Source organism: Poecilia reticulata, linkage group LG16 (genome assembly GCF_000633615.1).
Source record: "Poecilia reticulata strain Guanapo linkage group LG16, Guppy_female_1.0+MT, whole genome shotgun sequence".
NCBI lineage: Eukaryota > Metazoa > Chordata > Actinopteri > Cyprinodontiformes > Poeciliidae > Poecilia > Poecilia reticulata.
Window position 1 is genome coordinate 23,881,534 of NC_024346.1, and position 12,255 is coordinate 23,893,788.

The 12,255-nt window shown below is 42.2% G+C and overlaps 1 protein-coding gene across 2 annotated transcripts; it reads left to right on the forward strand.

Annotated features, from left to right (window-relative positions):
- Positions 1-6,339: 6,339 nt before the first annotated feature.
- On the forward strand, positions 6,340-12,039 carry LOC103478341 (kelch-like protein 38). Of its 2 annotated transcripts, XM_008432104.2 has the most exons (6): positions 6,340-6,602; positions 8,019-8,235; positions 8,341-9,233; positions 9,324-9,465; positions 9,558-9,663; positions 11,138-12,039. In XM_008432104.2, the coding sequence occupies exons 2-6, from the start codon at positions 8,020-8,022 to the stop codon at positions 11,425-11,427; spliced, it is 1,647 nt and encodes a 548-aa protein (XP_008430326.1). In that variant the 5' UTR covers positions 6,340-6,602; position 8,019; the 3' UTR covers positions 11,428-12,039. The 2 variants fall into 2 exon arrangements, with proteins under 2 accessions (XP_008430326.1, XP_008430325.1); XM_008432103.2 differs by having other exon boundaries at positions 8,019-9,233.
- Positions 12,040-12,255: the final 216 nt, after the last annotated feature.

Consider the following 12,255-nt stretch of genomic DNA (forward strand, 5'->3'; position numbering starts at 1 on the left):
TTCCCCTTGGTGTAACTGAGGTATTGGATTTTTTTTTCATCCTCCGGTGATGCCGTTTGAATATTTCCATGTTGAACTAGTGAACAATTCCTGAACAACGTATCCAATTTTTCACATGACTGAATGCCCACGAGCTAGTTTCAAGACATGTCTTCTGATTAGGCAAATGTCTTACAAGGAGATTTTAGAATCACTTCATCTACTATCAGCCTGGCAGGTACAGACAGCTGGAAGAAGGGAGGAGGAACCCAGAGTAAAACTGAGGTTTGTAAATGAGCCAGAGATGTTATTGTTTTATGGGGCTGTCACACAGAAGCATAAAACTACTACGATTCATTTATCCAACGCTTATTTCCACTATTGAGTGGAAATAAGAGTTGACAGATTAGCTCACGTCAAGAGGAGAAGTAAAGGAATCCGCTTTAATCTTTAATCCACACCAATCAAACTCTAATTTGTTTGTCTAGAAAGTCCGGTTGGTTTTAGGAGGCGTGAATGCGCCATCGAATGAGCGGAGAGACCGGGAAGCGAATTACAGCGCATGGCATTCTGGGTAAATACTACCAAAACAAACACACACGTCTAACGCTAGGAGTAAGAAATGACTCGTGGTTTGTTACCAAAGACAAAAGAGAAATCTTTTTTTTTTTTTTTTTTTACATTTAGTGAAGAAGGGAAGTTGCGCTCATGCAGCGCCACCACAGGTGAGGAGGGGAACAGGTTTTTCAAATGGTTTGTTTAGTTTGAGACAGTGAAGTGTGAAAGCCGCACTAGCTGAAAATGTAACAAATCCAAGTCTACCGCATTATCAGAAGCCTAAGATGTATAAACTAAACACACATCTAGGACTGTTGCTGTCTTTTTTTTCTTTGAGTAAAAGCTGCCTGTCCTTTTTCGCTGTTTTTCTACTACAAACTTGTCGAACCTTTCTGCACCTCATGAGCAGCGATTTGCTGTTTTCCAGCCTGACATTTTCCCTGTCTGTCAGTCTGTCCCCGGAGCCACTGCTCCCTGAGCGTCCATCTGTTTTCCAGCGTGTGTCTGCATGTGGCCCAGAATACAGAGGGAGACGAACACTGTCAGGGGTCTTCAAAGACATCGGAGTAATTTCACCTCCAGAAATCCCACCAAAGTCCTCCTTTTCCTCCCTCCTGTCTTGATGTCGTCTCCCCTCCCTCCTCCTCTCCTCCTTCTGTCTCTTTATCTTTTTTCTCCCTTTGTATTTCTACTCTCTTTCATGCACCACCCTGTATTTTTCTCTGTATCTCTATCTCATTCCTGTGCTAGCCCTCCCTCACACCAACCCAACCGCTTTCCCCTCATCTGTCTCTTTCTGTCTCTCTCTTTCTCTCCCCCCTCCCCCTCTCTCTCGACCATACCTCAGGTACACCTGGCTGGCTGCTGAGGGCTGACACTTTAAAGACACTGGCTTCAGCTCCGGCTGCAAGTGGAATATCAATATCCACCGTATGAGCGCTCGCCATCGCCATTCTATCTCTCACACATGGCGCAACATGGAACACACACGCAATATCCCCATGCACCCCGTTGACCTCCAACGCAGCTCACTGGTGCTTCTGACTCTGTCAGAGGGGATGTTCAGTGAGGTCGTGTTTGTCATGTTGCGTGGTGGCATGGGCTCAGGGACCAAGGAACCTTGGGAAGAGGGCGCAAAGCGCCTGCCACTCCACCTCCACATTGCTTCGTTATTACAATGCACCCTTTTTTTTTTTTCTAAGTAACATGTCCTGCATGTGTTGGTTACATCAGAGGAATTTTAAGCAGCTAACTGTAAGGCCCCCTAAGACCTTATCCGTGCATAAAAGCGTGAGTATGTGTGAGTATGTGTGTGTGTGTGAGTGTGTGTGCGCGCGTGTGTGTACAGAACCCTCCTGTTTCTGTGCACCCCTGCTAAAGCCTCCATCTCCTTCCTTCAATCTTTGTTGGTTTATGTTTTTTTCCTTCAAAGCTGAATGGATTTCTCTGCACCTGGGAGCAATTTTTCTCAGCAGACTGACTCAGAACTTATACTTAAATCATTTAATAACTTTTTTATAAAAAATAATCCCAAAATTTGATGCACTAGCCAAAACTTGTGTCTTTGAAACCTAACACCTGTTTAGTTATCCAGCAAACACTTGTCTTTTATGCTCATGTAAAACACTGCCGTTTTGTTGGCCTCAAAATAGCAAATCATTTATTCATAAAGGGTTTTATAGGCCGAGTTAAACTGACCTGATGCCTTCTCTGAGCCTCATGAAGCAAAGTTGGGCTTTCTCGCTTTGAAATTTCCACAACGTCAGGCCTGACACCTAGTGGATACAGATACCGCATGGAGGATCAAAAGTTCACACGAACCTAAAGAAAACTAGGCAGAGCGATTTTATTCATCCCTCTCAACTCTTAAACCCCCCAAATAAAAACCAGGGTAACTAAAATGCCTTCAGAAGTCCATAGAGTCCACCTCTGTGTTATTCATAGAAAATATAAGGGAAAAAAGATTATCATGAAGACCAGCGAACACAGCAGGCAGGCCAGAGACAAACCCAAAGAGATGCTTTTTCAATAAATCAATCAAATAATAATATGTTGGAGTGGCTCACTCAAAGTCCAGACCAAAAATATGATTGAGAATATGTGTCACAGTTTTTAAAACCAATGCTTGCAGATCCTTTCCGTCCAGTCGGACTGAGCTCGAGCTATTTTTTAAAGCGCACATTTTCTGCATCTCTGCAGTAGTTTATTGGTATTTCCTCGTAGAAACACCAATAAAGTACACTGGAATTTGTGTTTGTGAAGTGACAAAAGCTGCAAATACTCTTAACTCCTTTCTGTTTTCATTAAAGAAAGCCCCTTCTAATCCAGCAGCAACAAAAAAGATGATCAGCGTTTATTTTTCTTTTTTTATTATGGCGCTCTGGACAAGTTTGGGCCAACAAATTAACAGCAGTATAACACTCTTTCAGCGAAGGAAGGAAGCATTTTATTGGTCACATGTTTAATTAGCAAATGCGAGATTTAGACAGTTATGCAGACAATAACCGACCGGCTGATGTGTGAATGAACAAACCGCTCGATCACCATGACTGTCTGGGGAAAGTGGAGGCAAAGAAATAGTCGTAACGTTAGTTGTAATTCCTCCAAATTTTAATCACATTGCATCTGATTTTTTTTTTATGCAGATAATGACTTGCAACGCTTCCTCTTTTTCTAGGAGTTTTCATTGAACGGAGCAAAGAGCTCTGAAATAAAGGACTTGCAAGAGGATTTACACCATCCAAGTTTACACTGCGTTACTGTGGTAACGCATGAGTGTATTCCTGGTAGAGTGGCTTTCTTAAGTGTGTTATATCAACAGATAAATCTGTTTGGGCTAAACTCTCTCTTTTTTTAAAAGCTCAGAGTGTGACCACATGGTAGCAATCTGTGTCTTCAAAATAAACTGACCTGAAATAGCAAGGATTACAGACGTCTGTGGTCCATAAATCCAAATTGCCTCGGCTTTAAGGGTTTGTGGAGCTTTTGACACAGTATAGCTCAAATCATAACCCATCTCTCTGGGCAATGACTCACTTCATGAAAAAAGAAGAAGAAGTCAGTGGTAGAAAATCACAAGAATTTAGCCGGCTTTGTCTGACTCTTCTCTGGAAGTGAAGCTTGTTTTGGGCTGTAAGTCTCAGCAAGCTTAGTCAAGCACAGAATCGGTGCCCCCATGCCCCCCGGCCCCCCGGCACAGAGCGAGACCATCTAAACGGAAATGACAGAGTGGCAGGCCGGTGCACATGCAGCCCAAACTTCACAACGGAACAACATGGAAGAGATTTTTCGGGGGAAAACGTGGAATCGAAGCGATAGCTGGTGCTGCGAGGCGTGAGGAGGCGCCAGCGGCCATTATCGTTTCAACAAAGAAGATTTTAATACCTCTTTTTTTTTTACTCTGCAGAGCTGGGGAGACTGATGAAAATGTTCTCCAGCAGTTTCCCATTGATTTAATAAAAAGGGCCTTAACTGAGCAAACACTGATGAAAGGGAATCATTATCTGGGCTTGTATGAGGTCCAGAGCGCTCCGATTCTTCCATATTTATTGCCGGCGGTTTGTCTTATCTGCAGCCCCCGAGATGTTTTTAGAAAGCACCACACACATTTTACAGGGAAAAAACCTCTGATATAATTTAAACTAAGTATAGACTATTTACAGTGACTTTCAAACAATTTTCTAGCACTTGTTGAGATTGACCAACACAAAGCAGTGCACCATGGGATTAAAGGAAAAAAATGCATTTCAAAACTATTTACAAATAATATGAAAAGATACCTGTGCATTTTTACAGAAAAAAAAACAAGGTATTTACTTCGTGGGCTGCATAGAAAAGCACTTTTTACACTAAAAATCATTCAACTGCAACTGCATAATTATGAAAACCTTTGTGTCACCAAAAGCTCATTTAAAGCTTGTAGTTATAAGAAAAAGGAATAAATAAATAAGTAAAAAAGTGAAAACAGTACATTTTTGCAAAGCCCTGAAAGGGGAATAGTTACATAAAGTTAAGCACAGACTGAACTCTCAGTTACTTTCAAAAAGACATTTAACTTAACTAAGGTGAAACATTTTCCCTCCCATTCACCACCTCCACACACACACACACACACACACACACACACGCACGCACGCACGCACACCCCCCCCCACCAACACACACACAAATGCACACACAAATCAGTGAGACTTAACCCCCCCTGTGTATTCATTCTATTAAATCAGGAGGAGATAATCATTTGGTGATATGAGGAAGGGACGCAACAATGGTAGTGGGCGGCAACAGTATTTTTGATCTTTTCTCCTTTGTATGAAAAAAAAGAAAGAAAAAAAAAGCTTTGCAGCAGCGTCGACTTTTAATATAGCTTGTTGCCTGCAGGCAGACATTAATGAGTCCTTTTTGTCAAGGTGAAGGAACAGAGACAGCAGGCAATGTGCCCAAGTTTAAAAGGATGCAATCACAGAAGTGAATGGGTGTAATGTGTGGGTGATGAGTTGAGACTGCTTTGCGTTCAAAGCAAAGACACTAAGCTTTTTTTCTCTCTCTTCCTCTCTTTGCAATACAATATCTGTGACACAGCTGAAGCACGCTTATTTTTTAAGAGTCTAAAAGTAAATGCTAATCACCAGCGTCCCCAATAAATCTGCTGTTTCATTACTGACGATAAAAGCAAATCAAGCTTTGGAAGCAGTTTGGTCTCAGGTTGTTCGTGGTATTGATTTTGACCGCGCCGCCACTAGATGGTGCTGTTTAGTTGCTACTGTTTTTGAGAAAGTTTTCCTGGCTGGAATGCCAGGATTACCATCACACCAAGTGTCTATTAGCCGGCTAATATTTAACCTTAACTTTAGGGTGCTCGCTTTTGCATCAGACGCAGCACGCAAACTGTATCATTTTGAGATCAAACCGCGGATTCACACGCTGAATAAAAACCTGTGCCCACGTCTAGCTCAAGCAGCTTATTGTGTCTGATTTGCCATGCTCGGTACAAAAGCTCTGGTACAAGGAAAACACGGCATATCTGTAAAAGGCGATGGCTGAAAGCGCTTTTTTCCATTGTTTGTTTTTGTTGCTTTTCTTTTCTGTGCCCACATTTCAGGAACACGCTTTGATTCTTTTCCAGCTGTAAAAGGGAACGAGCAGACAATCCCATTGCCACCTTGTGTGGATGTCCTCCACAAAAGCTGAGCAGAACGGGGCCTTTTTCTACCTCAGGGGGAACACAAAGCAAATGGGGATGGAAATTAGCTTAAAACAACAACAAAAGTGCAGCCACAGGGAAAAGAGAGCATCTTTTTGTTAAATAAGACTTCTCATGAACACCATCTGTAAAAAGTGAAGCCAGACCCTTCATTTTTTTTTCCTCAGCTTGACTCTCAAACATCCCAAATCCCAAAGAACCTGTCGCGACTGGTGTGTAAAACAGAGCAAGAATATCTTGTCCCTTCTTCTTGAATGCCAGGCTCCTAATTTCTGTTTATGTTGCTTCGACAGTAACATAATCTTGTTTTTTATATGCCTGTGAGCTCCGGCAGCCAGCCTGCAAGAGCAAGCAGACAGCAAAAAATGAGTGTTATCAAGTATCAGCGCTGCTCCTACTGATACAGTTATGTGCCAGATGGAGATACAGATGATTGGGTGGTGGGGGGGAGGAAGGCAAGCTGTATAGGTGAAAGGGGGGGATCATGTACGTTTGACACAGAAATGGAGGAGGAAGTTTAGAAAGAAAGACGTTTAGGTGATGGAGTCAATCAGATTCTCAGAAAGTTCTCTTCCATGTCACATGTGAGTCTGCTGCGCTGTTTGCCAAAGAGAGCGGCTCTATTTTTAGGGGAAGGAATGTACACAGGCCTCGTGGAAAGAGACCATAACAACAAACAGTCTGCCTGCAAAGAGAGAGAGAGAAGCACATGCAGTCGCACAGCATCACCACAACAACGAGGAAAAGAAAGTACAGCAGAATGCCAAGATGTCTTTTTTTGTTATTTTTTTAATCTGACCTTGTTTTAAAGACGGCACCCTCTGCAGAAAACAACCAAGACAACAAAAACACGAGGAGACAGGTAAGAGATGTTTGGGAGGATGGTTTTGTGATCAACCATGTGGCATTTCATGTGTTGCATAGAGACACAGAATATTTTTTTCCAGACAAAGTGTAGTACTGATGAATTGCATTTGTATTATTATTTTTTTTTTTAGCATAAAACAACACATTCCTACACTTTAACAAAGCATAAAATGAAAAAGGCGAAGACATTTTGAAACACACCAGCAACAGTGTTTAAGCCAGAAATCCGGAGGAGTAACTCAGTCTGATCAGATATGCACAACCACTTTTAAAAATATATATATATCTGAAAGCAGAAGTGCTGAAAGTGCCTGTAAAAACAAACTACAAGACTGCAAGTGTTGACACGAGCTCAGCGGTGTTCAAGCTGTGGTTAGAGCACCACAGATGGGACTTAGATTATTTGGTGGCTGAAATTTAAATGCTACATTATCTTAGCAGAGCTAAAAAGCACCAATGGCCAAAATACTGATTTGTATAAGCAAATTGACGTTTCCGTCAGCAGAAACTAGTCAAGAGAGAAGTGCAGAGGAGAACAGGAACTCTGTGAGGCAGAGCAGTAACAAGTGCTGTTCATGTTCAATGTGCTTTTGAAGATTAAATATTAGAAATCAGAATGATATTTAGGTCATGTTCCAAATCAAAGTCAGAAAAACATTAGAATTTGCTTATTTATATTCTAAGTGGCCATACTAGTTCATGTTAGCAATACAAGCTAATAACCAAGGATTTCTCTTCTTTACGTACTTTTTAAATTACTTTGGCAACATGTTCAACACAAGTGGGTGTGAAAAAAGAGAACTCTTCTGAAGAGCAAATAAGCCGCTGCGGAAAGCAGCCATCTTAGATTTTTAAGGTTGATGAGAAACTTTCCCACTTATAGCATTTTGCTAATTATTACAATTTGAAACTTGAAAATGAGTGAACCGGTTAAACTGAATTACTCACACAAAAACATTTAGCTCTTCTTGGTTTACAGCAGCTTTAAAAGCCCATCAGAAAGGGGATACTTGAGAAACTTGGTATTTCCTACTGTGGAACTTGTTGTAAAAAGTTTGAAAAACCGTTTGTATTTGACATTTGTGGAAGATACAAGGAATCCAACAAGTCCAGGTGCCTGTTCAGGATGCGGGTTGGTTTAGTAAACAGGCAGTAAAAAATAAAGGCATGCTAGCATGTTTCTAAGAAAGAAGTTCTACGCAGTTTGTTAGTCATTGTTATTTTTCTCTAAAAATACCTGAATTATTCATTGCCATCTGCAACAATATGAAAAACAAAATCTTTACCATCAAACTTTATAATTTAAGCTCTGAATTTCTGGGCAATAACTCAAAACAGGCATGTGAAACCTTAAGGGTGGATCAACACGTACAAACATGAAACCAAATGGGCTGGCATGATCTGTTCTCAGCATGGATCCACCTGAGGTCCTTCACTACAGCGATGAGGAACAGTCCTCCACCCTGCTTCTGCAGCTGAACAAACTGAGGGCGGAGAGCATCCTGACAGACGTCATCCTGTGTGCTGGTCGCATTGAAATCCCCTGCCACCGTAATGTCCTGGCGTCCAGCAGCGCCTACTTCCAAGCCATGTTCTGCAACGGCTTCATGGAGACGCGACAGACCAAGGTTGATATGAAAGGAGTTGAACCTGTCATTCTGACCAGTATTGTGGACTATGTTTACACTGGACTCATTAACATTGACCTGGATAATGTGCTTCATCTGATGCAGGCAGCGTCCATGCTGCAATTTGGCCGCCTTTTTGAGGCCTGCTCCTGTTTCCTTCAGTCACAGATGAGACCAGACAACTGCTTGAGCATGTTCAGACTCTCAGATCTGATGAACTGTGACAGTCTGAAAAAAAAGGCAAAAGAGATGGCCATGGAGAGCTTCACTGACGTGTCCTCGTCTGAGGACCTGGGCGAGCTTTCTTTACAGGAACTAATGAGGTACCTGGAGGACGACAGCCTTTGTGCTCAGGAGGAGGAGGTTTTTGAGACACTTGTTGCTTGGATCCGTCATGATCCCATCTCCAGGCGGGGCACCATAAGCAACCTTTTCAAAAAGGTCCGTCTTCGACATTTACACCCTACCTACCTCTTCCAATTCATTGCAAATGACCCTCTAATCCAGTCTTCCACCCTCTGCACCGAGATCATTGAATCTGTAAGGCGTCTCATGTTTTCGATTGGCACAAGGAGCATCAGGGACTTTGTGGTCGACTTTAAACCTCTCTGGGCTGCACCACGGCGCTGCAGCCATGATGACACCTTGGTGGTGGTTGGAGGAAGAAGGAACAATGAGCTGACTTCGAGGGAGGCACTGGTCTTTGATGAGAAGAAGCAGAAGTGGCAGCGGCTCACCAAGCTGCCTGTACGTCTTTACAAAGCCTCCTACGTAGCCCTTCACAGCATACTGTATGTTCTGGGAGGCTTGACCACAAATGCAAGTAGCAGCCAAGTCAGCCGGACGGTGTACACCCTCTCCCTCAAGACCAACCAGTGGAGGACAGCAGAGCCCATGCTGGAGCCTCGCTTCGCCCACCAGAGCGTCTCCTACCTGCACTTCATCTTCGTCCTGGGTGGCCTCGGGTCTGATAGACAGCTGACAGCCAGTGTTGAAAGGTGAGACCTCAGTCAAAGCCTTCTGGTGGTAATAAAAGTGAGGCGACACGGTGAAAACATTCACAAACAATCTCCCAACATTGTTTTAAGGTACAACAGTATGTTCAACCAATGGGAAGCCGTGGCACCAATGCCAGAGACGGTGCTGTATCCTGCGGTCGCCGCTACCAACCAGAGAATCCACATGTTTGGAGGACAGGATGCCACACACAACTCCATCAGACTGATACAGGTGAACTCAAGGGACAAACTTCTCCTTGTTCCTTTGTTTCCTCCTTTTTTACCCCATTATCCACCCATCTATTGTCTCTCCCCCTGCCTCAGGTATATCACATCGGCAGGAACATGTGGTGTACGATGGAGAACAGAACAGTGAAGAACGTGTCTGCTCCTGCTGTTGTTCTGGACGAAAAAATCTACATCATTGGCGGTACGAAAATGGAGCAAATACTTTTTGAAACCGGATGCAATAACAGAAGATAAAAGTGTACTTTGGAAAACATGGTTTAAAAAAATAGTAAGGCTTCTCTGGTTAGATTGACGGTTACTACAGTAAATGCTTGAAAAACGTCAAACATTGCTAAAGTCGACAGCAACCTTTGGTCTGGGAGCGCTAGCCAGGAGCTGTCAGCAGGGAGCCTTCTGCGTCAATAAGGCAGCGATGTATTCAGAGGCCAGGCCGTTTAAAGCTTTGAAGGTGAGAGGGAAGATTTAGAAATCAATTCAGAATCTATCAAACAACCAGTGAAGGGAGGAGAGCAAGTGTAGCTTTTATGTCCTTTAGACCTGTAATGAGTTTAGCATCAGCAGGTTGAGGCAGCTTGGAGAGAGGGGAAGCAGCTCTGACTAACACCTGAGTTAACTGCATTTCAGACTTTAAGGTAAAGGTAGACGCAACTGTAAAGCTGAAGGAAATGACCCGATATTTGAGACTGCCATGGTGGAACCAACAAGGCTGAGTGGCAGCTTTAAATTAAGAATCAAAGTTAAGCTTAGGATAAAATATGACTGTTTGATTTAAAGCAGCAGGAGCAACTTTAACTAATAGATGATATTAGTTAATAGCACTGAAACAATTAGGTGGGACAACCAAAAATTACATTGACTAAATTTAAGAAAATTTTGGGCCAGTTTAGAATGTAATGGCAAAAAGACAAACTGCAGCTTTAATTTCATGTGTATCCAACTATCATCTGCATAGATGGTGCACCATCTAAATACTAACAAGAGTAATCATGTAATGGAGAATAGAATTGGGCAAAATACTGGTCACTGAGGGACACCAGAACTCACTCACTCCATCCATCCATCCATCCATCCATCCATCCATCCATCCATCCATCCATCCATCCATCCATCCATCCATCCATCCATCCATCCATCCATCCATTTTCCAACACCCTTTCCCTAGTGGGGTCGGGAGGGGTGCTGGTGTCTATGTCAACATTTCAGAAAACACAATAACGAGAAAAAAAGTACAATTAAACCCAAAATTACTCAGAACCCTAATAGATTTAGGTTTGAAGTAACCTTTTAATTTTACCAACAAAAAAAAAAAATCTCTAAAGAACCTTTTCACAAAATTTTCTGGCTTTTTGCAAATAGACATAATTCCAGTAATTCGAACTGTCCTAAATCAAGAAAAGTGTGATCGGGTTTAACTTCCGGCAATGAGGAACAAAAAAAATGTATGTGTCCTTTTATTCTGTGTATGTAAATATTTTATTTCACCTGTAATTGTAGATGTTTGTAGTTGTTTCTGAGATATGTTTGCCCATTTAAAAATGATCTCTCGGGGTTCAGCATATGAAGAAAGACATATTACTCTCACGTTTCGTTTTAAATGCCTCTGTGGATTGCGACACTGTCCCCTCTCTCTCATATTAATGCCTCTGCTGTCACAGGATACACCAGGCGTGTGATGGCCTACGACACCGAGGCCAACAGGTTCGTTAAGTGTGCCAACCTGAAGGAGCGGAGGATGCACCACGCTGCCACCGGCCTCAACAACAAGCTCTACGTCACAGGCGGACGCTATGTCAGCGGCCATGACGCCATAGAGGACACTGACGCTTTTGAGTGCTTTGACCCAAAGACGGACACTTGGACATGTAAAGGGAGGCTGCCCTTTAAACTGTTTGACCACGGCTGCCTGACTCTGACATGTGTCACGCAAAATTGGAAGAAATCATAATGAAGGCAAAAGACTATTTTAAAAAAATGTTTACACTTTTTCATTTGTTTGAGGAGTAAGACATTTTTATTAAATTGATTTAAAGGGTGTTTATTGAAAAAAATGATCAAAGCACCCCTTTTTGTTTTTTTAAAAAAGGAAAAAAGTCTGGCATCTCTTTGCGAGAGGTTTCTTTTCAACACCTACACCTTTAAAAGAGAAGTGCTCTGCTGCACAGCCTGTTCTTAACCTGTCTAACTTCACAAAGGGTGAAAGAGCTATTTTCAGCCGGCTCTGAATCATGAGATTTTACTTGTCATGTTTGAATCCTGAAGGCTCTTTGGTTTCAGCTCTCAGGTCTCTCTGACTGCAGCACATGTGTCTGGCAAAGATTATCCCAGCCTTTAATAAAAGCGGAAAATCAAATGGCCGCGATAAGATTTTTAACGTTTCTTTCATGAAACGCTACGAATAACGAAAATTTAAGCCAGTCTTCGTTCAACAGAAGCTTTCGATCTGCACCCTTTAATTTAGCATCATTTTCTATTTGAAAATTGTTTGTCACTGTCTTTATGGAAATTTTCTGTTTGTTTTTTTTTAGCTTTGAAATAATAAAATTTGATTCCAAACATGCGACTTGTCTTTATGTCTCAGTGTCTCACAGAAAAATACAGTGACTTGAAAAAGAATCTCAGCAGTAAGTGTCTATTTGATCCTCTACTTCTCACTCAGTGCCCATATATTCAATGTTCTTTCCCTCCCCACAAGTAAAGAATTCAAAAAGTTACACGAAAAACGATTTCTCTCTGATATGCGTTCAGCATCAGGATTTGTAAGTGCTGACTTTCA

Bases quoted from the DNA above. Each gene is read 5' to 3' on its own strand.
- LOC103478341 (XM_008432103.2), top strand. From the start codon at position 8,020: ATGGATCCACCTGAGGTCCTTCACTACAGCGATGAGGAACAGTCCTCC. The intron at 9,234-9,323 runs GTGAGACCTCAG...CATTGTTTTAAG, and splicing joins CTGACAGCCAGTGTTGAAAG to GTACAACAGTATGTTCAACC. The intron at 9,466-9,557 runs GTGAACTCAAGG...CCCCTGCCTCAG, and splicing joins ACTCCATCAGACTGATACAG to GTATATCACATCGGCAGGAA.